The sequence below is a fragment of the Falco naumanni genome, chromosome 18, assembly GCF_017639655.2.
Source record: "Falco naumanni isolate bFalNau1 chromosome 18, bFalNau1.pat, whole genome shotgun sequence".
NCBI lineage: Eukaryota > Metazoa > Chordata > Aves > Falconiformes > Falconidae > Falco > Falco naumanni.
This window is the reverse complement of record NC_054071.1, coordinates 6,426,566-6,453,209: the sequence shown is the minus strand read 5'-3', so window position 1 is coordinate 6,453,209 and position 26,644 is coordinate 6,426,566. Positions and strand designations below refer to the sequence as shown.

General features: G+C 42.5%; 1 protein-coding gene across 1 annotated transcript in view; it reads right to left on the bottom strand.

Moving 5' to 3' along the window:
* Positions 1-26,644, bottom strand: part of MYO1D (myosin ID) — a 162,348-nt gene that overhangs the window by 44,917 nt on the left and 90,787 nt on the right. The window contains exons 20-21 of the mRNA XM_040617250.1: positions 19,893-20,006; positions 14,655-14,809 (exon numbers count right to left, since the gene is read on the bottom strand). Coding sequence (XP_040473184.1) covers positions 14,655-14,809; positions 19,893-20,006 — 269 coding nt within the window. The remainder of the gene's footprint in view (positions 1-14,654; positions 14,810-19,892; positions 20,007-26,644) is intronic.

The following is a 26,644-nucleotide window of genomic DNA, read 5'->3' as shown; positions in this document are numbered from 1 at the left end:
TCTTCAAACAGCAGCACTGCCTGCAATCAGAACACAAAGGCTTCTGAGCAGGGAGACCGAAAACAGAAATAATACATCACAAGTGGAGAGAAGAAGAAGAAAAAAAAAAAGTCTAAATGATGCAATAAAAAAATAAAACATGTCTTTTCAGAAACTACCACTAAACAAATGAGGGGCCACATTTTGCATCCATTATCATTCTGCTAGCAATTCCTTGGAGACTGCAAGCCAGCCAGCATTTTAGCACACACACTAAATGAGGATGAGGAAAGAGGATTTTAAGTAGGTCACCAGTAAATATGATCACGATGGGTCTTTTTTTTCTTGTTGTTTTAGTTTGCTATCAGTCACTGGAGTCCTTATTTGAGAGAAATGCTGGAGAAGAAAAGAATTCACACAACAGCAACAAGGTAGGTGGCATTTCCAGAGGGAAATGTGTGTTACCTTTCTGAAACCAAGCTTGTACCTCTGACATGGGCAGGTCTTCAGAGATGAGCTCACTCACAGAGCGGCATGTGCATCACTGCCACCGCTCGCCTAGCAGAGCTGCTACCTGATCTCCGAGCATGGAACTGGGCATGGAGAGGCAGCTGCTGCTATATGGGCTATAGGGAAATATAGACTGCGATTTAATGCCAAGGGGGTTTATAATGGAATCAGAGAGAGCATTATCCTCTTTCTTTTCTGATTTCTTTTCCCACCTCTCAGGTTTGCTGTGCTCAGGAAATGAATCTCAAAGCACTTCCTCCCTGCACCAGTCCTCTCCATGCCCAGTTCTACAGTGTGATCTGGGGGGAAAAAGAAGGGAAAAAAAAGTGAGAATTGGGAAGAAAACCAAATCACCCCTTTATTCCACGAGCTCCGGGGAGCACTGTGTGTTTGTACAGACGGGACAGAGGAGAGATGTGAGGAGAGGGCAGTTGTCCATGCAGTAGCTGCCTCCTCTCATCCCAGCCGTGCTGGGAAGCCAAGGCTCGCAGGGCGAACCGAGGGATGTGCCAAGGCCAGAAGAAGAGCTTCACCATGTGGATAGAAGCCCAAACTGCAGCGGTCACTCAAACCCCAAAAGGAGGACAACCCATCAAGCCCAGCCGCATCATCTGCCATTTTCTGACTCTTCACTGCAGAGCGGTCCACAGTGCTCTCGCACTGAAGTCCAAGTGTGGCACACGCTGGATCCAAGATGCTGCCATGTTTGGCACAGGATCCCACTGGCTCCAAAGCAAGACCACCACCACAAGCTGCTCAGGTCCTGTGTTTGTGTGGCTGCTTCCCCTCCAGCATACGAACACGGCGCTCTGCCAGCCCGTACGGGTCGACTGGCACCAACATGGTTCATCTGGAGACAGCTTCAAGAAGGGAGAAAAGGGGAAAATAAAGGGGCAAAGGATATTACCAAATATTTAACAAAACCTGGATTGTGGTTGCATGAGCAGGAAGGGGGGGACCGGCTTGGTTTCGTTGTCAGATGCGCAGGAGTAATGATATTGCAATGCTGTTTCAAACCCACGTTTCTATCTCCTGTCCAATCCTGCCTTTTAAAAAACTAGCACACTGATTCTAAACTGTGGCTGCTGAGTAGTCAGAGCAGGCAGCGTGTTGGTTTTCTCAGGGTCCTCAGGGATATAAGCAGAGATGGATGTTTTAGAAAATGATGCTCCTAGAAAATTCCAGCATTTCAGGAGTTTTCTGTTTCTGAAGTAGTATCTGGCTGTTCACCATGCCTGGTGCGTACTTGGAGCTCCTTCTACTGCAACTTTCCCCATTAGTTGGGGGAAAAAAAAAGGCCAGTGAAAACAGACAAGCTCATACACCTTTGAGGTAGAGTGCAACGTCAGATGTGATCTGAAGGTGGAAGGGGCAGGTGCTGTTCGGGCTTTTCTAATTTGGTTTTGTATCATCTGGATTGCATTTACTGCTCTGCTCAGTGCTGCAGCTCCCAAATGAAATCCTTGAAGGAAACAAACCGTAATGAAAGAGCAGAAGCTACCCCCTCCCCACCCGCTCAAGCCACAGACTGCGGGGAGCCAAGGGGCTCTGCAAACCAAGCTTCTCCCCTTGCCTACATGGGTAACAAACCCAGCACATGACGCACTTTTTGTGAACTATTTAGCAAACCAGCGAGCGTCACATGAAAAAAATGGTTCATTGTTTTTCTCTTGGCAATAGCTGTCAGCTGAACACCACAGAGATGCTGAAGGCATCCCTAATTGCTGGCACTCCCACGTGAACTCCCAGGAAAAACCAGGTTGCTCTACCGTGCCTGAAGGACACCATGGAGTTGCCTCAGAGCTGCTGCAGAGCCAGCTACAGTGCGATCAGGTTCGAGCTGGGTGGCAAGATAAACACCAGAGCCACTGACTGAAGCATTAAATAGAAGGATTGTCATGGCAGATCCTCCTTGCCACAGTTCAAACACCACTGTTCAAGGTTTGACCTCATTTACAGCCTCCAAAGAAATGCAGCAGTTGCACTGAGAGTCATTTGCTGTCTCTCCACACACACACACATCTCCAAGCACTAGAAGTTCTGCCTCAAAAAAACCAGGGTTTTAAGGCAAATCAGCATGTCAAACTGATCGTTTCCAGGCTTTACAGCTCTAAATATGACCTGCCCCATTAGCCTGGTACCAGCAGCACTTTTTGAGGCCAGATTCTTTAAGGTGACATTTTCTAATGTGGACATTTTTATATATTTTTTTAAAGCATCTCGAAGTGATAACACAGCTCATAGCATCAGGCACAACACAGTTCCCATCAGTGTTACCCCTTGGAGCCTGTGATACACAAAGGCACAAGCCAGCCATCAGATCTGCAAGGGAGAGAATTCTGAACTCCAGCTGGCTCCATCGAATGGAGATTTATCCCGGACACACGAAGTCTTTGGGATGCTGCATACTCTGAAGATGCAAATCAAACTGTACACATTTATACACAGCACACACATGGCTTTACTGCAAGTTGACGGAGAGCAGTAGGAAGTTGTGGTAATGCCCACTGGTGAAGGAGCAACCCTGGAAGCAGTCCAAAATCTCACACCACGCTCGGCAGGTGTCAAAAGCAGCATCTCGAAAAGAAAGGAATACTGCTTTCTAAGACATAAAACTGGAAGGGATTTTGCTCAGAGCCTGTCCTTAGCAGTGCTGTAATACAGAACCTCTGTTTTACTGAGGGAGAAGGCAGCTGGGGCGTGATCTGATCTTGTCCCCAGACACAGCTGATGCTGGGGATACCTGGAAATTGTCCATCATGGCACAGCAGTTGCAATCCACACCCCAACAGCAGGTTACAAACCACCCCTGGGTTACCTCTGGCAGAGTAGGTCGTGCGACACAAGAACCCTTGGAGCCATGCTGAGGGTGAACATGAAGGGACAAGTCACGGAGCTCTGGCCATTGGTCCTTCTGTGCGCCAGGCTAGACACACCAGCAGAGTTTGCTGTACTGGAGGCTCCAGCCCAAGTGCTTGGTAAGAAATGGAAATCGGGGAATCCACACCAGCAGTCGTCCTTCCCCCTCCCCTTACTTAATTTAGCATTAAAACATCTTATTTGGATAATAAATTATTACACGTAACTACTGAGCTATGGGCAGGAGCGAACAGTTTCAGCCTGACTTTATGAACAAAATAGATTTACAGGGAAATTTGCCTCGGATCATTCTCAATGCATTTGTTTTGAAAAAAGGGGGAAAAAGCACTGTTTAAGCAATAGCAAATCAAAACTGATTTAGGGATCTGAAGGACTGAAATGAAGCCAACACATTAAAACTAACCACAAAAATTATCATAACTACACTTATGCAAATCTTTTTCATATTACATAAAAAACCTCAACACAGCTTTATTTAGGATTTTGGCACGCTAAAGAGGAAAGAGGACAACCATGGACAAAATATGTGAGCACTTACTTCACTCAGATATTTGGGTAAGAAACACAGCAGCAAAATTACAAGCTGGCGATGAAGAATTTATAAGGAGAATACACCGGGCTCAATATATTAAGGAGATATACTTCAGTTTTATAACACGAACTTGATTCTGCAGACTGTCTTTTCTTTTTCCAGCCTACTTTTTAGCATGAGCTTTAAAACTTCAGCTCAGTCATTAAGTTCTGGATCTGTTACAAAAAGACAAAATAAAAGCTATAAAGACTGTAAAGAAATAAAAGGCTTGGGTTGGTTTGTTTTTCAAAGCCAGTTTAGTACAGCCACATTTAAATACTAATTTATTTGACCTTGGCTTCAGAAGGCATTGTTGGGACCCAATACTTTTACCAAGTATTTAGTCCATATTTAAAAATTAAGTTCCCTAAACATTTCCAAAAATTTCAAGCACCAAGCTAGGGGTCTTTGTCTTTACCACATCCAAATTTTATCAAATAGATGCTCCACACCTTCCAGAAAAAAACAAAACAAAAGAAAAACCTATCCTCTAAGCATAAAATTTCAGTTATGTGCCAAAGTAACTAATTACTTTTGAAAGAGCAGTCACGGAAACATCAAGTGCCTTTTTGAGAACAATTCAAATATCGAGCTCACAAGATGAAATGAGCTGGGTAAGAGATAAAAGGAAGGAAAGCAAGCTTAAAAGAGAAATTTTTGGCTCTGCTGAAGATGCTGTAAAGGAGAAAACCAGAAGGAAAGTTTTGTTAATGTGTACTTTTATGATTCTTTGTTTTATGTAAGAATGTAAAAAGTAGCAGAAGTATTTCTGATGAGGCTTATCAAATATCCAAAGGCTTCAAGAGCAAAATGCATCTTTTCCCCCATTGCTTCAAATATAAGGGATATCCATTGAGTCTATTTATTCTATTAAATTTTCACCTCTCTAAAAACATTAAAGCCTTGAAAATAATTGTTGTCCTCATCTTTACAAAAACATCTGTTTGATATTTAGCAGCTGTCTCCAAAACGGAAGGTATGTCATTAAAAGGCGATGGCATTCATAAGCTTGGACCTGGCCAACAGAGCTGATGAATGGCCAGTAAGCACCTTTAATCAGAAATAATAAGACTCAAGGTAGAAAAACCACCCTGTGAGTGACTCACCATAAACAAACAGGGACTGCATCAACTTAAGCTAATATTGAAGCACCACTTATGAGACATTTTTAGTCTACAAAGGTTTGTAAACAGTAGCTCCTGGGCACTGACAATCCCAACCGGCGCTGTCGGCAGCAGCACCCCACGTTACAGGGAAGGAGAGCTGACAGTCAGTGGCAAAGCAGGCACTAAATACACCAGAATTTGCACAAGTTGTGTGTTGACATCAAAAAATATCTCTGCATCGGTTTTGAGTCCAAACCCACGTCTTTTTTTTTAAAAAAGTGAAGTAAAACATACTGGTGTAGTGATGGCAGACCACAGACTACCAGGGGACCATAAAAGATTACTTCTCTCTAGTAGCTTGTTTTCCAGTGTAACATCCCTTCACTTAAGCACATGAGGCAGATGGTATGAATTACAATCCCCTCCCCAAATAAAACAAAAATATAGAAGTTTTATATGCCTGAGATTTGCAAAGCAGGGAGGTTCCCAGCATACAGACCAGCGGATGCCAGGACAGATGCTCGGGGCAGATGGGTCCTTTGACAGCTTGATAATACTGACTTGCTGGTGAAACTAAGCCCTGGTAAGGCCAGCCAACATGGGGCCATCTGTTTACTGGAGAGGAAAGGCTCTTGGAACAGCAGGCAGCCAATGCTTTGGTTGAGAATTAAACCAACAGCAAGATCATCAGTATTTACAACCCTTACTTGTGCAACCACATACGTACAGCTGGCAGTGTAACTCCGCCACGTCAGACTGCTCCTGCAGCACCGCGCTCAGTTTCAATCTGCGGCTTGGGATTTCTGTACTGCAGTTTGTACCACCGAAGATTCTTTAGAAGACACTTCCTGCTTATGTCAGTTTGTTAACAGCTGGCAAGGTGATGGCTCATGTCAAACTTTCACAGTCTTGAATGAATGCCAAGAGCTGTAGTTCAAGACTGAAAATAATAATATGCTCGGAAAGGTGTCATAATGAATATATTGAACGTAGCTGAGAGCCCATAAGAAACATTTTTTTGTAAGATGAAACACTCCCGTTCACCTACTCCCACAATACCTTCTCTGGAGAAAATCCACAGCACGCAGCATCTAAAGGGAAGCTCGAGAGGGGAGGCTGCTGTGGCCGCTGCAGAATGTAGAAACTTCAGACCACTGCACCAGAACAACTACTCAGGTGTGATTTCCTTAATTGTTTTTATATTCTGATCATAAATTTGTCAAAGGCAGGAAAGAGCTGGACAGAGCTTCATAAAAGGGCACAGAAAATGTTAAGTGCTCTAAAATATTAAAATGTTCATACTTTGAAGTATGACGCTTCTATAACACCAGAGGAGGAGGAGGAGGAGTTTGAATTTTCTATTCTAGGACACTGCAAAACACGTATCACAGCTTCTGACAATCTCAATGCTATATTTCCCCCCCCAGACCACAAATAACCCTTCAAGTTTCACACTGCTGCTACAGATTGTCCAAGAACAGAAAGGATTCACCTGTGTTAGCCCACTGTATCCACTAGCTGGAGACAGGGAATGACCTGGGCAACTCAAATAACACTCTGCAAAAGGCTAAGACAAAACATCATTTGTCAGTAATACATCACACTGGTGTGGTGGGCTGGAGAGGACCTTCGGGTCACCGGAGAGCTATTTTCATAGCAATTAAGAGTTACTGCAGAAACCTGATTCTAAATTTTCAAAGTAATCAATGATTTTTTAAGTGCCCTGAATAAGACTTCCCGAATATAAAACAATTGCAGAAAACACCAAGCAACTCATCAGAAAAGTCAATCTCCTTCAAAGCACATCAAGCTCCAGTAACTTTTTATTTTTACCAAGATCTCTGTCCGATGAGGACCCTGAGCATTTGCATGGAGCTTTAGCACCTAGGTGCTGCTTACAGGATGGAAAGCATCAAAGTTACACAGAGATGCTGGCATAAAGTAACTTGATTGTGTTTCAGCCTCAGGAGAGTCCTCTTCCCAGTGGATTTTAGACAGAATTCATGCTATCGGTGGTGGTAGGACACAGGCAGGCTAGGGAAGGAAAAACTGATCAATAACCTCTTTGTATTCCAAAGAAGGTCATAAAATACAATAAATTACTACTATTCATGTTACTAGACAAAATAGACTTTTAGATGCGGAGGGCAAGTACTCAAATAAAGGACTCATAATTTTGCTGCAAAAATTAAATTCAGCCTCTTGAAAGCCCAAGCCCCTCTCTCACGCTCATTCTATTCTCTATAAATCCAGGACTGTGGGAGACAAGGGGTTTTTCCATGCCAGGAACATACTGAGAAGTGTTACAAAAAGCTACCTTGCCACTGGGATGTGAGATGGGGAAGGCTTCCCTGGCCAGGGAGTTTAGGACCCACTTCAGAGCCAGTGAACAAACACTGCTGCAGCAGCAGCATCGGGAAGATGAGTTTTAAGAAGGAAATGATCCTCTTCTGAGTTCCTGAATGAGTTCCCTTCTAGCAGGACAAGTCTTTGAAAAAACTCAGTTGCATCAACAGCTGAAGAAACATTTTCCAAAATATAGAAGAATTAAAGCGTGTGCTTTGTCAGAGTGCTATAATTCCACGTCTTCATGTCCTGGAGTTCCTGAAAGCAACAGACCTTTCTTTAATCTATGCAATGTATTTTCTGAAGGAAAGCTCTCATCCCTTAACCTGTGGTACAATTGTGAGTTCAGCAAACCTACAGGGGAATTACCAGGAAAGATTATAAAGATCACAAATTAGCCAAAGGTAAATCTTAGCTAAATCCTAGAAAAAAATTTCAAGTCACTAAGACAAGCTAAGAGAGTTAAGCCAATTCTTCTAGTTTATTTATTTTAAAAATGTATTTTGTATAAGGAAGCTTTTTTTCTTTTTGCCACTACCCTTCCGCAGGGTACCTGCTGCTTAAAAGCTGACAGCTAACTGTGCGTTAGGGCTCCCCCCTTAAATGACAGCAGAATTTTACTACAAATTCAGTATGAATTGAAATCCTGTGTAAAAACAAAGCTTAAGCACTGAAAGAAATGTTAGGGAAGAGTCTGATATGAATAAAGTCTGGTCCTTTGTCAGGCTCCAGCCACCGCTAACAATGGTGTCAGCCACTGGCACAGCTGAATCAGAACTAAACACAGGTTAGTTGGCAGTGGTGACAAAGGACAAATCATATTAAATAGCAATTCTGAAGTAGTTTGTTTCCAGCCTGCTTCTCTGAAGCGGCGGCGAACTCCTTTTGATCTCATCTAGCATACAAGAAATCACCAGCATTGATAGAAACTTCCAGTTAAAGAGTACTCATCACTGGCCCGGCTGCCAGCGCTGCTGACACCCATTGCCAGTTAATGGATAATTTTCATAGTGCTCACAAAGCTTAAGTGACAGATTAATTTGACACCAGCAGTTGTAACACTCTTCCTTTGTGTGGAAGCTTTCTGCCTTATGAGATGGTTATTTCCTTGGAGTAAAGTCGCTTTGTGAGTGGCACACCACCACATTTGTGTTTTCAAATACCAATTCGGGCTCCTCTTTCTTTCTTTGTCCAAAAAAGCCCCAAGACCATGAATTCCCATTGTCTCCTCCAGATTGTTGCTGACTACAGAAGATGCTTCTGTTTTAACTCGCATGTAAATATATTAGTCTCAGCAGTAAATCAAGGTTTCCACAAGAGAAAGGTAAACAGCTTTAAAAGAAAGGAATGATTTTAAACTGATTAAAATCAGTGCAGTTTTGATATGAAAGACCATTTTTATGACAAAACGAAGGGGTTTAACCTCTTGCATGATACCTGGGCCTGAGCTGGAAGCTCTCTGTCTTTATATCAGTGGAAAAAATTCAAATTAAAAAATACTGAATTGATTTTAATCAAACTGGGCTCTCCTACTTAATGATTTGTGTTCCAGACTGTGCTTATAATCGAGTGAGGATTTCTTCCTAAACAAGCAAAATCAAATCATGTTGACTCTCCTCTTTTTTTTTTTTTTTACAGACATCATCAAAAATGTATAAAACGCTTGTCCTCACTCTTCCACAATTGACTGAAAATGTGTATTTACAGAATGTTTCTTTCCATTTATCTGACAAACATCTTGGCATTCATACTATTAACACAAATCACCCAGTAGGCAGCACTCTGGGAGCTTAACCTTAAGCACCACTATTTCAATAATGGCAAAATTTAAAATCTTTCACTTAAACAGGTTTGCAGGAAGCTTTGTTTACCACAAGATGAACAGTTGCAAAGAGCAAAAAAACAGGAAAAAAAATATCTGTGAGTTCCTCTCTTTTTACGAAATATATTTAATGTCCCCAAATTGCCTGCAATTCTGGCTAGGCTTTGTTCTGACACTTGATTTATATAGTTGAGGGGGATTAGGAGCATGCCACACTCATCCAAAGTTTTAAGCAGTTCTATTGAAAGCAGAATTTATGGTTGAAGCTTTGAATACCGATTAACCAGTCAGAAGTGCACGCTTTTTTTTCCCCAAGAAAGGCTTTTCTGCGTGCCCTAAAGGGGTCTCCCCTAGCCTAAAGGGGTCTCTCCTAGGCTGAGCATGCCCCAGCCCCAAGCCCAGCTTTGGTCTCTCCTGTGTCCATACCAAGGGGTGAGTAGCCTTACTCCCCCACACACTATGCAACCCCACTTCTCCCCCTTCCAGGCTCCCGGGCTTGCTTAGCCTGTGAACCCTTTGGACCAGAATCTGTTTGTTTATGGTACTTAGCATAATAAAGCTATAATCCCAGATATATCCCCTGTGTGCCACTGCACTGCTGATGGCCGGCAAAGAAAGGTGCATTTTGTAAGGACGCATTTCCCCATGCAAGTCTGGCTTAATATGGAAGCCTGGGCAAACTGTGCACCTTACACCAAACATGTTCCTATTCCAGTTTGCTTTGAAAGACTCATGGCACAGATTTTCCCCCAGGTTTTTTACATATATGTATATATAGGTATATACATATACTTTCCCCATTTTTACACATATGTATATATACATATACTTTCCACATGTTTGCACATGTGTATATAAATAATACACATATTTTCTAATTTTTACATATATGCACAGATAAATATACGTATATGCATAAGTCTCCCCCAGTTTTTTACATATGTATGTATAGATTCTACGTACACACTCACAATCCTGTATTACACACAGACAATACATGTGCACGTGACAGTAAGCCTAACAACCAAACCCCTCCACTTACACAATCAAATAAATTGCTACCATCTAGGCTAATGTAATGAAATGCACAGATGGAGCAAAATTACAATACTTAATGCATGTAAAAGGGAAAGCTGAGGAACGTAATCTTCCTAAAGACGCCTTATTGCCAAGCCAAAGAGCCCTGTGTGGAATAAGAACAGGATAACAGGCTTTAATGCAGCCTACAGCCCCTCGTATTAGTTTGAGATTCATTTTTATGAATTACTGCTTGGTCAATAGCATAGCAGTGCCAATGCAACGGGCTCTAAGGCATGCCAGTTTAAGAACCCAGAACTAAGGAAAATTATTCCAGTGCACACTAATGATTAAAATTGGCCGACAGGTCTCACAGTGCAATGGAAAATACAAAATTATCCTTAGGCAAGTGATTTTCTGCTGGAGTTCTGCAGGGATTGCTTTTTACTGCTCTTTTAACTCCCCCTTCCCTTCAGCAATCCTGGAAGAAAACCAGCAACTGCAGCTGCAGACAATACAGGAATTAGGGGAATAGAAAGCATGGAAAAGAGCAGGCCACTGATACCCGTGCCATTCAGATCAATGTGTAAGTCAGACAGAAAATACCACGTGTGTTTTAACACAGACAAAAAGGTGTGCTATAGAACGGAGCACAGTGCTTGGGGACAAAGGATGGGTCTTGGCCATCTTCAGTGGTGACATCTGAGCTGCCTTTACAGTCCCCAGTGATGACAACACTTGTGTGCTACAGGGAGGACTGGGTACAGGAGGTGACACACAGTGTGAGAGCCACAAGACAGAGAGTAAAATCAATCAGTGCTTTGGAAACTGGCTATGAGCATGTCTTCTCTGGTGAAGCACGGCTCTGAAGTACATCCACAAAGAGCCCTCAGTATGTTGGACTGGTCAGCTGAGACATCTTCTAGAACCTTAAGGACCATGAAGCATATGGATGTAAAAGATGGAAAGGATAAGTCCTTTCCTGGCTGATAATCCTCCCCTTTTACGTCCTCCAAGAGCTACTCAGGTCCCCTTCTCCTGAGTGCAGGCTCCAGCACTTGAAGGGACACCGGCCACATTCACAACTTCTGAGAGCTGTTTCCCCTGCATTGTGAGCAAGTGCTTTGGGAAACCAACGACGAGAGCCACGTGCTGCCCTAGTCACTTCAGGGCATCTTTTCTTCCTGCGAAGTAGCATAAGAAGTGTCCCATGATCCAAATTTCATATGCTTGCTCCTACAACACACTTTGCTGCTAGAGGATACTTCCAGCTATTTCATGCGCTCACTCAAACACAGCTCTTCTCATGCGGCAGGCACAAGGGCTCCAGCAGGAGATGCCCATCACTGAGGTCAAGACAGCCACAGCCAGAGAATAGCAAGGAAAACACCCCAGCAAACTCAAGTTCATGTCTGCCTGCAAAATGGTGTGTAGACGTGTCCATGAACTTACTGTGGCCGTTACATCAGCATCTCAGCCGACTTTCCCATAATTTCTATTGGGAATTCAGTAACTTAATAAATTGCATTGTTAACAAAAAATAAAATCTAGCTGCTATATTAGAAGTATGACTCAAACACCTACTAATTCGACTATATTCAATTCACTGTCTTTAGCAGAAGAGTCGTTACTCCAAAACCATATAGCTCATAGAAATGTCATGTTATTTTACACTTCATAAATATAATTTGTGACCACATCCTGAAAGTAAGAAAAATCATATTAGGAATAATTTTAAAAAGATGCTGCTTCAGGTAGATTTTCATGGGTGAAGGGAAAAGATATGAACTCAGGCAATCCGTTCCCAAACATGCAGTCTTTATGCCAAAGAACATAAAAGCGTAACTCCCCTAAAAGCAGCTGCCCAAAACTACAGCATCTAAAGACATTTACCTCGAAACTTTTTCTAAAATGTCTAACCTATTTCTTGCTGAAAATTTCCAAAATTCCCGATGCAAGATGTGTCAGCATTGAAGTTCCCAGTTCAAAGAATTTGGAAAAATAAGAAAACCTGAAACAAAGCATCTGAATTAGAAGGTTTAGGCATCCTCAGCACAGACGACACCACCAGCCTACCCCTCATCCTTCTTACACCCTAACACAGACTGGCATGGAATTTTACACTATCTTATTATACAAGTAGTTAAAGTACCACTACCTACTATGCTACACGTAACCAAGGGTGGCTGTGCAACCTTACCCTTTCTAAAACCTCACAACAGGGGGTTCAGGACTGGCATTGAGATGGCTGGAAATTGCTCTGTGTGTTCAGAGAGGACATTAAGTGAAACTCTCCTGTAACCTAAGGAAGGTGCTCCCCACGTCCCAGGTGGAATGGAGCTCTGAAATCCCATTACAGGGTCACAAGGCGATTGAACTTTTAGGCTCAAGATTTTACTGCTAGATCCACTTTCTTTTCACAGCAACCACCTTCTTACATGCAGGACAGAGAAACCTGACACTTGCCACGAGGCACACGGTGACTTTCAGCTAATCCTGTTTAACAAGGAATTCCCAAAGTGCCTCTCAAGCAAAGGGTCAGCTAATCCCATTCACTGACAGGATTTTTTTACACTTAGAAAATAGAAAGTGGCTGAAAACAAGAATATTTCCTTTTATCTTGATTTACAGATACTGCTTTGAAGAGGGAAACCATGACATTTAGATACTAGGAAAATTAAATGTGAGATGTTCCTGTACATTACTGTTAAACCAGTAATTTTTATTAGATGTTGGAGAAAAACAGGCTTTTAGGCCACGTCTCCTATTTCACCAGCTGTGCTGAGATCTGTCACTTCAAGCACACACACACAAAATACTGTTTTAAGTGAAGATTAAACAGCATATAAGTGTATTTAACTGCCTTCCTTCTACAGACAGTGATCAGGTAAAAGCTAACTATTTTTAAAGATAAAAACGTCATTGTTAAAATCAGTGTAAGGAATTGAAAGTCCATAGTTTATACCCTTCTATGAAAGGTGCAGTATTTTAGACTGATGGCCACACAACACACTTTAACATGAAGCACATGCCTCACACTGAGCTATACTGGATAGGTGACAAAAAGGCTGGGTACTTTGTAGTAACATCTGAGCAAAAGGAACAGCAAACCAGGGCAGTCTGAACACTGAACGTACAGGATCTGGAGTGTAACCAACAGTTTCACAGCTCTTTCCAACATTAGAGACTTGTTAAAGCACCGAGAAGCATCAGCTACCTGAAGACAGATGTCACCTGTGTTCAAAGCACACCAGACATGAAAGAACTCCAGGTATTTCACAGGATTCCCAAAATGAAGTGTGTTGCTTTGCAATACCCATGATCTTCCAAGCCTTTAAGAGTAGCTGCCTTTGAAATGAAACTCTATTTAGGTAAAAGCAAAAACAGAGAATGTTTTCTGTTGCTTTCCAGCACTCAGTTTCCCAAAAGAAGTTACGCTGATGCTGAGAATTCATTTCAAATGAATGTGGCACCTGCCTCCAGCAGTACAGGCAGCAGCGAACTTTACACAGTAGTGGTGAGAAGTGGCTAAACTGGCACGTTCTTCTTGAATTAAAAAAAAAAAATGTTACCCAGGGACCTAATGTAACCTAAAACTCACTCTCATTGTCCTGCCACTTGTAGCTCTGTATGAATATTTACCTGTAAAGACTCCTCTTTATCGGTCATAAATGGAGCACAATATTGTGAATGGCAAAAGCCAACACTGCATGTGATGCTGATCAACATCAGTCCTCAAGAGGATCTGTTCTGGAGGAGCAAGGGAACAACTCCGGACACCTGTTCACTCCACACACCATTTCTTTATAGAGTTACTTTTACGTGACTGCCTGCAACACAGCCACTGCTGTGACGCTTGTCTGGACAGCCCTGAACTTGCTCATCAGTGTAAAGGTGATTACTGCTAGTTCAGCTGTAGCTCCAAGAAGCTCAATGCAGGATAACCACTTAAGTGTTCAGTCCACCAATAAAACAGCTTTTGCACATTGATTTTAGAGACAATTTTCAAGAAACAGAGATGACATTTTGCTGCTCAAGCAATAATTCATCTCTACTGATACTGGGGCTAGGAAGAGCAGTTTGAGAAATGAAGAGCTGTATCTTAATCATATGTGTGAAGAGTTTGACTGTAAGAACCATCCAGGAGACATTGTGATACACTCAAAATGCATCTTAAGTGATACTTACCCCAAACACCCAAGCTCTAACATACACATACAGGGAAGGCAGAAGGGGAAGCAAAGTGTTGTGATTAAAAAGCATGTCTCAAAAATGCAAGGAAAAAAGCATTGCTCTGGTATCCTAGTAATACAGTGAAGTAACGTAGATAAAGCTCAACACTGACGTGAGAACGACATCAGGAGAAGTTTCTGATCTGGCATGCTAAACTGAGTTTTCAGCAAAACCCAACCCCAACACTGACCTCTTGAAGTGATTTGCCAGGACTCCCACCAGCTCCCCAATCCTGCTGTCGTTAGAGGGCTCTTTACTGAAGAGACAGACAATGAGATCCTTGCTGTCTTTTGTGTGGAAGACCACGAGCTGGTCCTTTCCATTGGAGACACTCAATCCTATCAACTGTGAAAAGAAAGCAGGAACATTGTTAGACACGTCGACAAATCTGCTACTCACCAGGCTAGTTCTTTCCAGGATGCCGTGCTCGCTCACAACTTCTCCCTCTACCACAGAGCTCAGGGGACAGCAGTGTGCAGGTCCTCCATACTCCTCCTGAAATGACAGGGTGTTGTTTTTAAGTCAACAGTCTCAAAGGGGCAAGGAAATTTTCCTGTCTAGATGGGGTTCACGCTGAGCAGCTCCTGACAGAAGCAGCACTGCCCCATGTTGCTGTAGTGCCCTTCTGCATATCCAGTGCCACGAGCCAAAGAGTGCACCAGGTAGATTTCTAACAGTCAGCGCTTGCTTTCTCAAAAATCTTGCACTGGATGACACTGCACTGCTCAGTAGCAGAGCCACCTGCTTTTCTTTTCTTTTTTTTTTTTTTTTTCCCTTTCCTTTCAAAGGAAACCAACAATAATCATGAGACTGCGCAACAACCATCTTCAAATTCACACATGCAGCACTGGGAACGCAATGACGCACAGATAATGTAAGAATGAATTTTACTGAAAGCCTAAACATCTTGATGAAGAATACAAGTTGCAAACCCCACAAAGCCGTGATGATTCCAGTATTTTAGCACAGATTAAGGTCTTGCTGTTCCAACCAAATAAAAAGGTGGGGGATTCTGGTTTGGGTTGGTTGGGGTGGTTTTTTGGCTGTTAAGTAACTGTGAATTGGCACATTAAAAGCTTTGTCCTCATCATCTCACAAAGCAAAAGTAGGAAAATTTTAGGAGTGGCAATCTGGGTACACAGGCTGTTCAGATGAGTATTAGAAAAAGCATAAAGTGAATCTATGCTGTCGAAAGGAAATATAAGGATAGCAAAAGAGTCATTGAGAGGCAACTACATTTAACAAACCAGTGAAAATAAATAAAAAAAGAGAGAAAGGCAAAAGAATGATGAGAACAAGGAGAGAATACAGCAGACCTTCTCTGTCCACTAAAGGACTACATGACTCCTTTGAGTCATTCAGAGATTTGCAGAGAGAAGCCACATTCTCCTAAAAGAGGCACCAATATACCATTTTGTGGAAATGAAAATCTCATTATTCCCTTCTTAAAGAAAAAATGCCTTCTAAGTAACGCCACTGCCTGTGTTGGAAAGGATATTAGCACAAATCGAGTTGGAGACTACTCACTCCTTTCAGAAGCATGAATCATATTCGGAAACAGTCTGGATCCGCGTGTTTGGTTCAGCAGTCACAACGTATTATTTCCAAGAAACCTGTTCCAGCTCTGGATGTCTAACACATACCAGACAGCAGCACTGTCCCAGAAAAGCACACCACAACCAACATGAAGCAGCGCAGTGTGTGCCCTGTTTTCTGGATGAAACACTACACAAGTTTAGAATCACTCGTATTTTGTTGGCTTATTATCACAGTACAACAGTCTGTCTGAACTACAGCAACTGCTGGTATTTTAAACACTGAGCAGAGACCTCCTGCTACCAGTTGCGTAGTACAGCCAACACAGGTGGAGTTTACTCTCTACCATTCACATTATCTTGAGGTTGTGAAACACTTCAAAAACAAGCTACACTTCACGGACAGCCATTAACAGCTGCCTGGGTTTACAGTGTCCCTTAAAGTTAATTTGCATGCTTAAATAACATCTTGTGAGCACAATAGCACCACAGGGACTACTGCCATCAAGGTTTTAAATGCGCACGGAGTGTGAAAGATGAACAAGTTGCAATGTCTGGATTTGAAAAGCCTATTTAAACATTAATTATTCAACAGAACCGTGTTGGAAGTCCAAGAGCCCTTAAAATTTTTCCTATTTCACCCCTAGCCATTAGACTATCCGAACAAATAAATATAACACAAAAGAAATAATTTCAGAGAAGGTGCTTATCTCAGTATTTACAAGCACTAACTATTAGCTCTGCTTGAAGATCAGGAGAAAATTCTCAGCATCCACATAACATCCTTTATTGTATTCACCACTGTACTGGGAAAGGTCGTTGCAAGATCCTTTCAGCCGCCTTTTAATTCCTTTCTGCCATTATCTGTTTATTTTCTCTCCAGGTAAGAACAAAAAGACAATCATATATTGGTACTTCTGAGGCAACTGACAGAATGCTTGCACACAGAAAATCCCCCAAAGCAGCATCTCAATACACCAAAATAGTCAGGGTTGAAAGGAAAGTTATTGCTTTGTCATCATTTGCACAAAAATACAGCTTCCTCACACAAGCCACAGTAATAGAATGCAGAGCCTGGGACTGAGCAGGCACGCGTTATGGGCTCTACTTAAACCACTTACATGTAAACATAGCTAAAGGAGACAGGGGAACTGTTGTGCGATTTCTTCAGCCAAAAACAAGTTTATGGTCGTAACAGATATCAGCTGACTGTCTTCAATGAGATTTCCATGGAAACACCATCCCTAAGGATGCTGCTGTGTTGATAGGGTGCTTCGAGATGCTGATAGCGAGCAGCACAGCTAACAGGCAGATGAATTTCAGCTGGGTTCACCTTTACATATCAGAAGGGCAATCCATCTTCCCCAGCAAACATGCATCTTTCTAGTAGGACACATTTGATACACCGATACACATCACAACTGGTGTAATTACTATCCCTTTGCTTCTCAAAAATCTTCACATCAGTTCAAACTGTTCTTTCTCCAAAATTGAAGGAATGTCTGGATCACTAACCGGCTACTTACACCACCTCCCTGTACACTGTAAAAGGGTTTCCACACAAGAAGGGATCAGGCATGCAGAAGAACAAGAGACAGTGTGCAAGGCAGCCCAAGAGGTGAAAGACAATGCATATTCAAATCATTAAGCAACAAAATACAAAACATAACTACAAAAAGGAAAAAACAACTGCATTATAGCATTAAGCATTTGCCAGAGTTCAATTTAAGAAATCCTGGCAACTTAAATATAGAAATATTTCATGTACTGTGTATGGACCAAATACATCTCCAAACTCTCTCCTCCTCTCCCTTCTTCTTGCAGTGCACAGAAAATCAGCAGTTAATCAAGAGGATCAATGAGCACACCCTAGCACCACACGATGCAATCCTGGTGTGTATGTGCAGATTTGCTGCTATTCCCCAGGACCACAGCGCAGTAGAAGCAGGTTAAAGGAGAGGCTGCTGCCAACAGAGCAGCAATTTATCACTACAGCATTTACCAAGGATTGCTTTCATCACATTCCCACTCTGGAAAATTATTCCGACACCTGTATGAGTCAGTGAAAGGCCTTTAGGACCCATCCTCCTCTGCAAAGTACTCCAGAAGCCCTTCGCTGTTGCTCAGGCCACGGAAACTGTTTGGTCAGGAAGCCTTGCGGTAGATTGCTGAAGGAAATAATTGCAGATCTACAAATAAAGCTGATTTAGAATACTTAAATTTCCGCAGATATAAAAGCAAGAGATGTGTTATGTACAGAGCATTAACTGCTTTGGGGCTAGAGGAAACGCAAAGCAGACAGCCAGCGCAGGCTATGCTACAGCACTCTGTACGAATGGACATTCTATCTTAGACACAGGGCTTTTGTGAAAAAACAATAATTACTAACATTTCTAAGTAACAGATATTCTATAGGCAACCTAAAATTCTATCTGACTTCCTCACCCCCTTTAATTTTGAAGGCTTTTAATTTTTAAGGATTTTCAGAGGAAAATGTTAAGGTTACCACCACTGTGATTGGTCTTGTGCTGTTATGTAAATGCACGAGCTCCACCTTTAAACCCATCAGACACACAGGTAAAGCAGACACTCTTATAAAGCTGTGATAAATACAGATTTAACTATAATTACCAATACAGTAAGTGAATTGCAGCGGCCTAGCCCTTTTGTATAGGATAAGAGTGCAGAAAACTAATAGTGAGAAATTGTGATGGACAGAATTCCACCTTGTCTGCCTTGACACTTCCCCAAAAATGCACCCATCTAGGGAAAACGCTCTCTATGTATCTGCACAAGTTGGTTTGCACAAGCAAAAGTCAGCCATTTAGCAGCGTAATCTGCTGACAATTTCATTTTACACAATTGAGAGAGAATGTCAGTAGAACAGAACATCAACTGAAGAAAATTACCTGGAGCTGCTAACTCCCTGGCAGTGATGTCTTTTCAAAACAAGAGGCACTGCCACGGAGACGTCACTTTGCTACAGCAAATACTCTCACCAGGGTATGAGCACATTACTCCACACACACTGTGGTGGGTGCACAGCCTAGGTGGATGACCAGCGAGGAGGTTAGAAGAGGATCTACAGAACCAACGTTATGGATGCAGTCTGTGCTAATCATTCACTCCACATGCACAGATTAGATTTTACCGTTACTCTAATCTCACCTCTGCTCTTCTAGCAATACAAGGATGCCAGATTTATTATTTCTCCAGTGCAAACATCCCAACAAATTTGTGTACAACATTTCCAAGCAACCCAGCCAGGTTCTGTAGGTTTAAGATAACTGTAGTAGTGTTACCTCAGGCTGAGGAAAACAAATGAGCAGTTGAATCCACACTCCAGGATGCTGAATTGTTAAGACGAGGTTTTTCACCCAGCCCCCTTCCTACCAGGGATCACTGGCAGCTAAACTCTGCTACCCCAAAGGCCAGATACCTCACTATAATTCCAAATCTAGCTTTGGTAAGATTTACATTAAACATGAACAAATACTAAAAAAAAATAAAAATTCAAACACGACATGAAGCATCAAACAAACCCCCAGAGACACAGAAATTGTGTCATAAGCTGCTGTGAAATGCTAACCCCCTTATGGGGCCAGGATCTTGCAGCACACAGCAAATAAAAACCCAAATAGAAGAATGAGCAGAAGAGAGCGTGATAAGCAGTTTGGGGTTTAGCTTTTATTTTATGCAGTGAAATTAAAAGCTAACATGATGCATCAGTGTTGTAGATAATTGCACTATAACTGTTTTAAAGACATTAAATATATTAAAAATTGTAAACCAAGATCTTTTTCCATTTTATGGATACGGAAATAGAGCTAAACAGCTGATGAACTGCCCGTGACTAAGAGCCTGAGACAAGATTCCACAGTCCTTGTACTTACATTATAGAGGGGGATGGTCTTCATCACTTTGTACTGCTTCATAGGGTCCATCTTATAAAGGTGTCGATCAGTAATGAAGATTGCTCTGTCCTCCACCTTATTAAAGCGATTGACCTGTAAAGAAGCAAATTTTCAGTTTCACCGAGCACCACAAGACCATGCAGAATAAAACTCAGCAGCAACAAATATGCAAAACTCACAATGTAAATACGCAAAACTCGCATAGCTCTTAAACAGTTTTTTTCCACAGATCTTGAAACACTGAAAAGGGAGGGTAGACCTCGTAATCCCATTTTACAAATAGAGAAACACAAAGTCTCGGAGAAGCAACATTCCCAGAGTTACTCAGCAGGGCTGTGGCAACCTGGGAGAGTCCACAGCTTTAATCCAATAAAGGACAGATGCTTTCCCCTAGCAACACTCAACCTGTGTCCCCATCCACTGGCAGACACCAAGCCCAGGCAGACGGCCATTGTTCCTACATTATCCATGTCACCCCAAAAGCACAATGCAGAATACCTGCCCCACAGAGCTAAACAGGCTGCCACCAGGGCCTGCAACAGTCCAGACCTGAGGCATTTGCAAGCAGATGCTTTGGCCCATCCTAAATTTGAGGCGGTCCCATTTCCCTCTTCAAAACCATCTGCACCTTGGACATAGGTAAGCAACTTGCCCCAGAAGCTGAAAGCCGGACAAGCACCCTTCCCCTGCCCGTCAGGGGATGTGTTAGCTGGGCACAGGCATGTTCCACTGGCTTGCCAAAGTTCTCCTATTCTGCAAGAAGGAAGAAGAGACTGGATGGGGCAGAAGAAGCCTGGGAGAGCCAAGGCAACCAGCTGTCAGGAGGAAGGCAAGGTTATTTCTTCGCAAGCAGAAGCCCCAAGCTGGAGTGCCCTCAGGCTGCAGGGGAATTGAACACAACCCTCTCCCTTCTTAAGCAAGAGATGCAGAGGGAGAGCACAACCATTCTCGTCCAAAGGCTCACTGCCATCGAGAACGACGTCCTGTCACCCCTTCCAGGAGGTCCTAACGCAACACCCTGAGCTGGCTCCAGTGCTCCTCAGCCCTATCGACTCACTAACCAGACAGGAATCTGCCCTGTTTGTGAGCTTGGCAAGGGAAGGGCACAATGAGCACCAGAGCCACTGCAAGGGAAAGAGGGTGAGGCTCTGGGTAGCAGTAAACCGAGGAAGAAGGCAGGACGGCTCTGCCCAGCAGCAGCGAGCTGCGAGACCAGTTCAGCTGTCCCAGACCCGCACTACGAGGACAGCAGATTCTTCTGCAGAGGTAGGCATTGCCCAACCCGTATTTGAACTTGACTTTGTGTTCTGTTAAGAACATGGCATTCAAGGCAAGGATGTCTAAGGATCACCGGTGGGCTCAAGCTCCTCAAAAGAAATTGTTTAAACAGGAGGTCAATGCCCAGCTCTGCTGCCCAGGGCTCTTCTGGGAACATGGAAAGCAAAGCTACAGTACCTGGCAAACTCCTAGACCAAACAAGAAAGTGCTCAGAAGCATCTGCTGCCCCTAAGGTTAACCGATCACTGAGTGAGGCTTTTAGTTGACTTGGGTTTTGTTAAATGCTTGTACCATTCTCAGGTTATTTTGAACCTGGACTCCGGTCTCCTGACTCCCAACTCCATTCCTATAAGTTACTGAGTAGTAAGAAAATCATAGTGCACTTAAAACAATTTTAAAACTGGTTTCCAAAAAGAGGCAAATGTGTTTTAATCTTCAAATGACTGTACCCTCTGACAAAGGTAGGGTACAGAGGAGATGGAGCTAGACTTCTCGGAGAAGTACAGCAAAAGGCAATGGGTAGAAGATGCAGCAGCAGAAAGTCCAACTGGACACAAGTGGGAAAAAATCCCCTCAGGAGGGTAGCAGCCCTGGGACAGGGCTCAGCGAGACTCTGTAACCTTCATCCTCAGGGATTTTCCAAACTCAAGCTGACTGAGAGCCTGAGCAGCCTCATCTACCTCTGAAGTTGGCCCTGCTCAGAGCAGGGGGTTGGCCCTCAGATCTCCAGAGCTCCCTTCCCACCTTAAACATTCTGTGATCTCAGCAGCCCCTACGCTGCCAGGAAAACAGACTTTACAGTACTCAAAATATTCTGACAGTTTCTAGTAGTTCAGCAAACACAGCTTAGCATCGCCATTGGGAAAAATTAATATCTTAATATCTTAATTTTGTCTGCCACTGGGCTCTACAGCTGTAAATCTAAGACCAATTATAGATACACACTATAATTCAGTGAAGAACCATTAGTTGCCTGCTGAGGCAAACCACTATATCATCACCTGTAATCTCACTGGCACTCAACACCAGCAGAGATTATCTGTGTATAGATATCTATACATCTGTCTCCTCCCACCCACATTGAATAATCTCAGGCATACTCAGGAAGGTCGTTCACTTGTTATTTGAACTTCAAATACTACCCACCTGGGACACTCCTTGCATAACCAGGCACTCAGTGTATGGGGAAAATAAGCTCCATCTTGTATTGTAGTTATGATTTTTGTGTGTATCAACCCTAAAACAACTTTTCTTTTTTTTAAAAAAAAAAAAAAATTATATATAACAGTTCTAATAAAAATCAGAATGTTTTACAAGGTAAAAATTAACTGCTGGAAGACAGCAATATGTGAAACCCCCCAGTAAGTACTGCTGAAAACAGCCAAGTGCACAGCCCCACAGCCCAGTATTTTGTTGCAATTCATACATCCAGTCTCTATGTAGTAAGAGCAATGGAAGAACAGATTAGTTAAGCACCAGCTGATGATTCAAAGTAATGACGTGACCCAGCAGCAAGCCATGTATAGTGGGCATATATAATTTCTCTCAGTTCTAGGTATTCTGATGTTCTGAATTCATGGGGTTTTTTTGGCCACCAATCCTGTCTCCAGCAACAGCATCCCTCCAGTACCTGACAAATTAAATCACCAAACCTGCTGTCAAATGTCACATAAGAACCTCTGGAAAGCTACTGTAAAAATATGCAACTGTTTAATAAATGTACTCATTCAGAGGATACAATATACTAAATGTTGTACCTTCACAATGGCATCTGGTCCAGGGAAGATCCAAGAAGACTGAAGCTAAAAAAACACTATTCCACACCTTATGGAATTCTTATGATTGCTTACCAAAACAGAAGTGGGAGGATCATGTTACAGCAGGAAACAAAACTATAATCTCTCCAGAGAAGTGTTTTGTACCCTGGGATCATGCCTTTGTTCATATCTCCTTCCTAAACACAGACCATTTCAATTCCCTCCATCCCACCAGCAACTCATCACAAATATTCATTCTTCCAGGCTGCTGGTAACATTAGGCTCCAGCACATGGGGTTTTCACAGAGGAACACGCATCTCGCCAACATTACAATTAATTTGTCCAGGAAATACTACACCAAGGAGAACGTTTGATGCCATCTATCTAGACTTTCAGACGCCCCAAGAGAGCAGGTACTAAATAGTCAGTCACAAGGCAAGATGCAGACTTTTGTCAAAAGCAAGTAAGAAAGTAGAAATCATTTTTCACTAAGGCAAAACTGGAGTCATCGGTGTATCACAGTCACAGATATGTATTAATCAACTGAGAAGGGCAGACAAGGGTGAGACGTGATGAGGCAGATGAATATAAAGAGAATTTTCCTAGGTGAAAAGAGAAAAGAGAAAGAGACAACTGAAGAACTTAAATATTCCGTCAATAGGCAGCAGAGTGACAAAGTTCAGAGCAGATAAAGGCAAAACATGCAACTGGAGAGCTATATGACAGCTTTAAATTAACAGCACCAGCTCGGAAAAGTAACTGAAGATGATTTTAGACAGCTCTGGATAGATCTTGGCACAAACATGTGAGGCAGCTGAAAACAAGCAAGGCGTTAGCATGTGGTGAAGACTAGCACAGAGAATAATGTCCTGCATGCACTGGTCTCACCTGGAGTGGTGTGGGTGAAGCACTGGGATGGTGAAAGTGAAGGAGAGTAATTGTTCAGAGAAGCTAAAGAACAAGACCGAGGGCCTGGCAAATCTCACATAAAAAGATGCTGAATAATTAGGATTATTTTAGGAAGCAGATGAATGGGAGAAAAAAAAAATAAAGGCTATGAAACACTGAATGGCCCAGAGAAAGTAGGTTAGGAGTGTCTGGTGCTACAAGTTGAGCTGTTTGAGCAGAGTAGCACAGGCTCCTCAGATGATAATCCGGCTGTGCAGCTTGCAGTGCACCATGCTCCATGTCTTGGGAGTTTAAGCAAATGATTCTCCAGTCTCTTAGGCTGTGATCCACCCCGCACAGACCTCAGATCTGAAAATGTGGGGCCACGGTCACCAAATGTGTCTTTTTTTATTTATTTGAAACTTTTTTTAAGGAGTCTGACAACACCACCTGTTCACTTCCACAACTCCACTTGTTGCTCCCACCTCAATGCCCTGCCTGTTGCCCATGCCCACCTCCAGCACGGAGCCCACGGTGACAAACGGAGCAGACCTCACTGGGCTGTGCAGCCAGAGGCACCCCACCGAGAAGGTCCTGCAGCTGCCACCCAGAAAGCAGAGACAGGACGCATGCCCAGCTTTCATAAAGGCAATATAATATTGTAGTAGTTCTACAAGCATGTTTTAAATTCCACTTCTTTCCTGTGGTCACCCACTGTTTTTGGTGTTCACAGTGAACAATAAATTCAGCCAAACAGCTAAAGAGATGTACCAAAGGGGAAGTCCAGCAGCTCTTCTCAGCCGAGAAACAAATTCTCACTGCTCTATGATTCATGTCCTTTTTGGCTCTTTCCAAGCAACCACTTTGCTTCAGGTGCCTCATGCACCTATGGCATATTTATGTAAATAATACATGCTGTGTTTTTAGGAGTAAACTGTCACATTGAGAAGCATGCACAGAAGAGATTCAGACAAATGCCAGCACCATTGCAAATGCCACTATTCTTTTGATTTTGTAGGAGTGGAGACAGGCCTTATGTTCTCAGATACATTATACCCTCCTGGAGAACAGCCCTTCCTAGCATTGTGTTCTCTGCACCTTCTGGACATTTTTTATTTATATCTTTGTTGATCCAAATGTGAATCAGTCTTAATTTAGCTTCTTGACTAGCTTATGGGGAAAAATGAAGGTCTAGCCTGCAGCAGAAAAAGCTCCAAATGAGCTTTTCAAGTCTCTGCCAGGGGCCTCTAGACACCGCAGGGCACTGGGCTTTGGAAGAGATGGTCCTCTCAAGGCAGCTTGGTGCCTCAAGTGACCAGGGAGAAAGTGAGAAGAAAAGACTTTTTTTTTTTTTAAAAAAAAAAAAAAAAAAAAAAAAAAAAAAGAAGAAGAAGAAACTGTTGTTTCCTAGGTGATACAACAAATCGGGTGCTATGCATGAAATATGCATTTGGTTTCCCAAGGCAAAAAACTTGAAAATTTCCTTTGAAAAAATGAAGAGCACCACGATGCTCAGAAAAGATGTATTTTTCCATAGGCAGAAATGACCTGCTTCTACCTATACCTACTGCAAGAAAGCAAACGCATGTACTTCCCATCAGCGAGACTTCAAAGTCTCTTCACAGACCTTCTATAAAAACAGCTATATAAGCTTCGGTCCAAACAGATTCATCTGTTATTATTCACCTCAAGCTGTTGAAATGAAGACCCCATACACTCAAGCTAAAGAAAACTTTACCAGCAGTTATCAATACTTGAAGAGCAGTTCTCTGGCTGGTGAGAGTTGGTATTACTTCCTTGACTTCACTAGAACAATGCCAATCATCAACTAAAAAAAAAATCAAAAAACTGCCTCAAAGAATTTAATGGTAAACAAATATCTTACAGGTCATATATTCTATACATGAAAGTGTTTAAATACATGAATTCCAGGCTTAACATGTGTCTATTCAAATCGCCCAGTACTTATCCTTTTAATGTCTTTTCAAAGAGGTGTATTAGACTGCAATTACCAGAAAATTTTGAAGAGCAGACAACTAACATTACTGTTGACAGTAAAGAACTACTTCACATGCAGTGTGATGATTCAGTACCTCACTTAAAGCTGCAAAGGAAGTCTGACGCTGCTCCAGAAATAAAACATTCACCTGAACTCTCATTACCAGTAACACCTGCCTGCCTGCCTAAGGGACCAGCAGTAACAGCACATTTTTTGCTCAAGAATCCTCAAATAAGCTGAATCATGAAAATATACCCTGAATGAACTTGAGGAACCTTACTCTGTGCACTGATGCTTTGTTAAAGAGTATTGCTTAATGGAAGCAATGAACTCATCTGATAACTAATTACATTTTCCTTTCTATAGCTCGCTCTTCAGTCCCCTGCTAAAGCTTCATGTGAACGAAATTTCAGCTGAGAAACAAACAGCCGATTTGCAAATCCACAACAAACCAGGTTTAGCATAAGAAATCTGACAAAACTCCCTGCAGTGAAAGTCGCTCCCTTTCAAAAGCTCTGACCACCAAGACAGTCTGCACATGCCAAGACCAAGCGCCACACGTGCAGATAACATTTGGTATGACATGGGGAAGTTAAAGAAGGTTAAGGCTAAAAGGAAGAAATTTTATGATTTCATTTATTCATTTACTTTAAGAAAGTAAAGGGAAGAAAGTAGCAATCAGAAGAAATTCTCCCTACCCCACAGCACTGAAGGCTGACCCTCAGACTGCTGTTACTTCTAGGGCAAGAAGCAGGAATGCTGCAGCTTTTATTTTTGACAAGAGAAACACCTTTGTTTTAAAAAGACA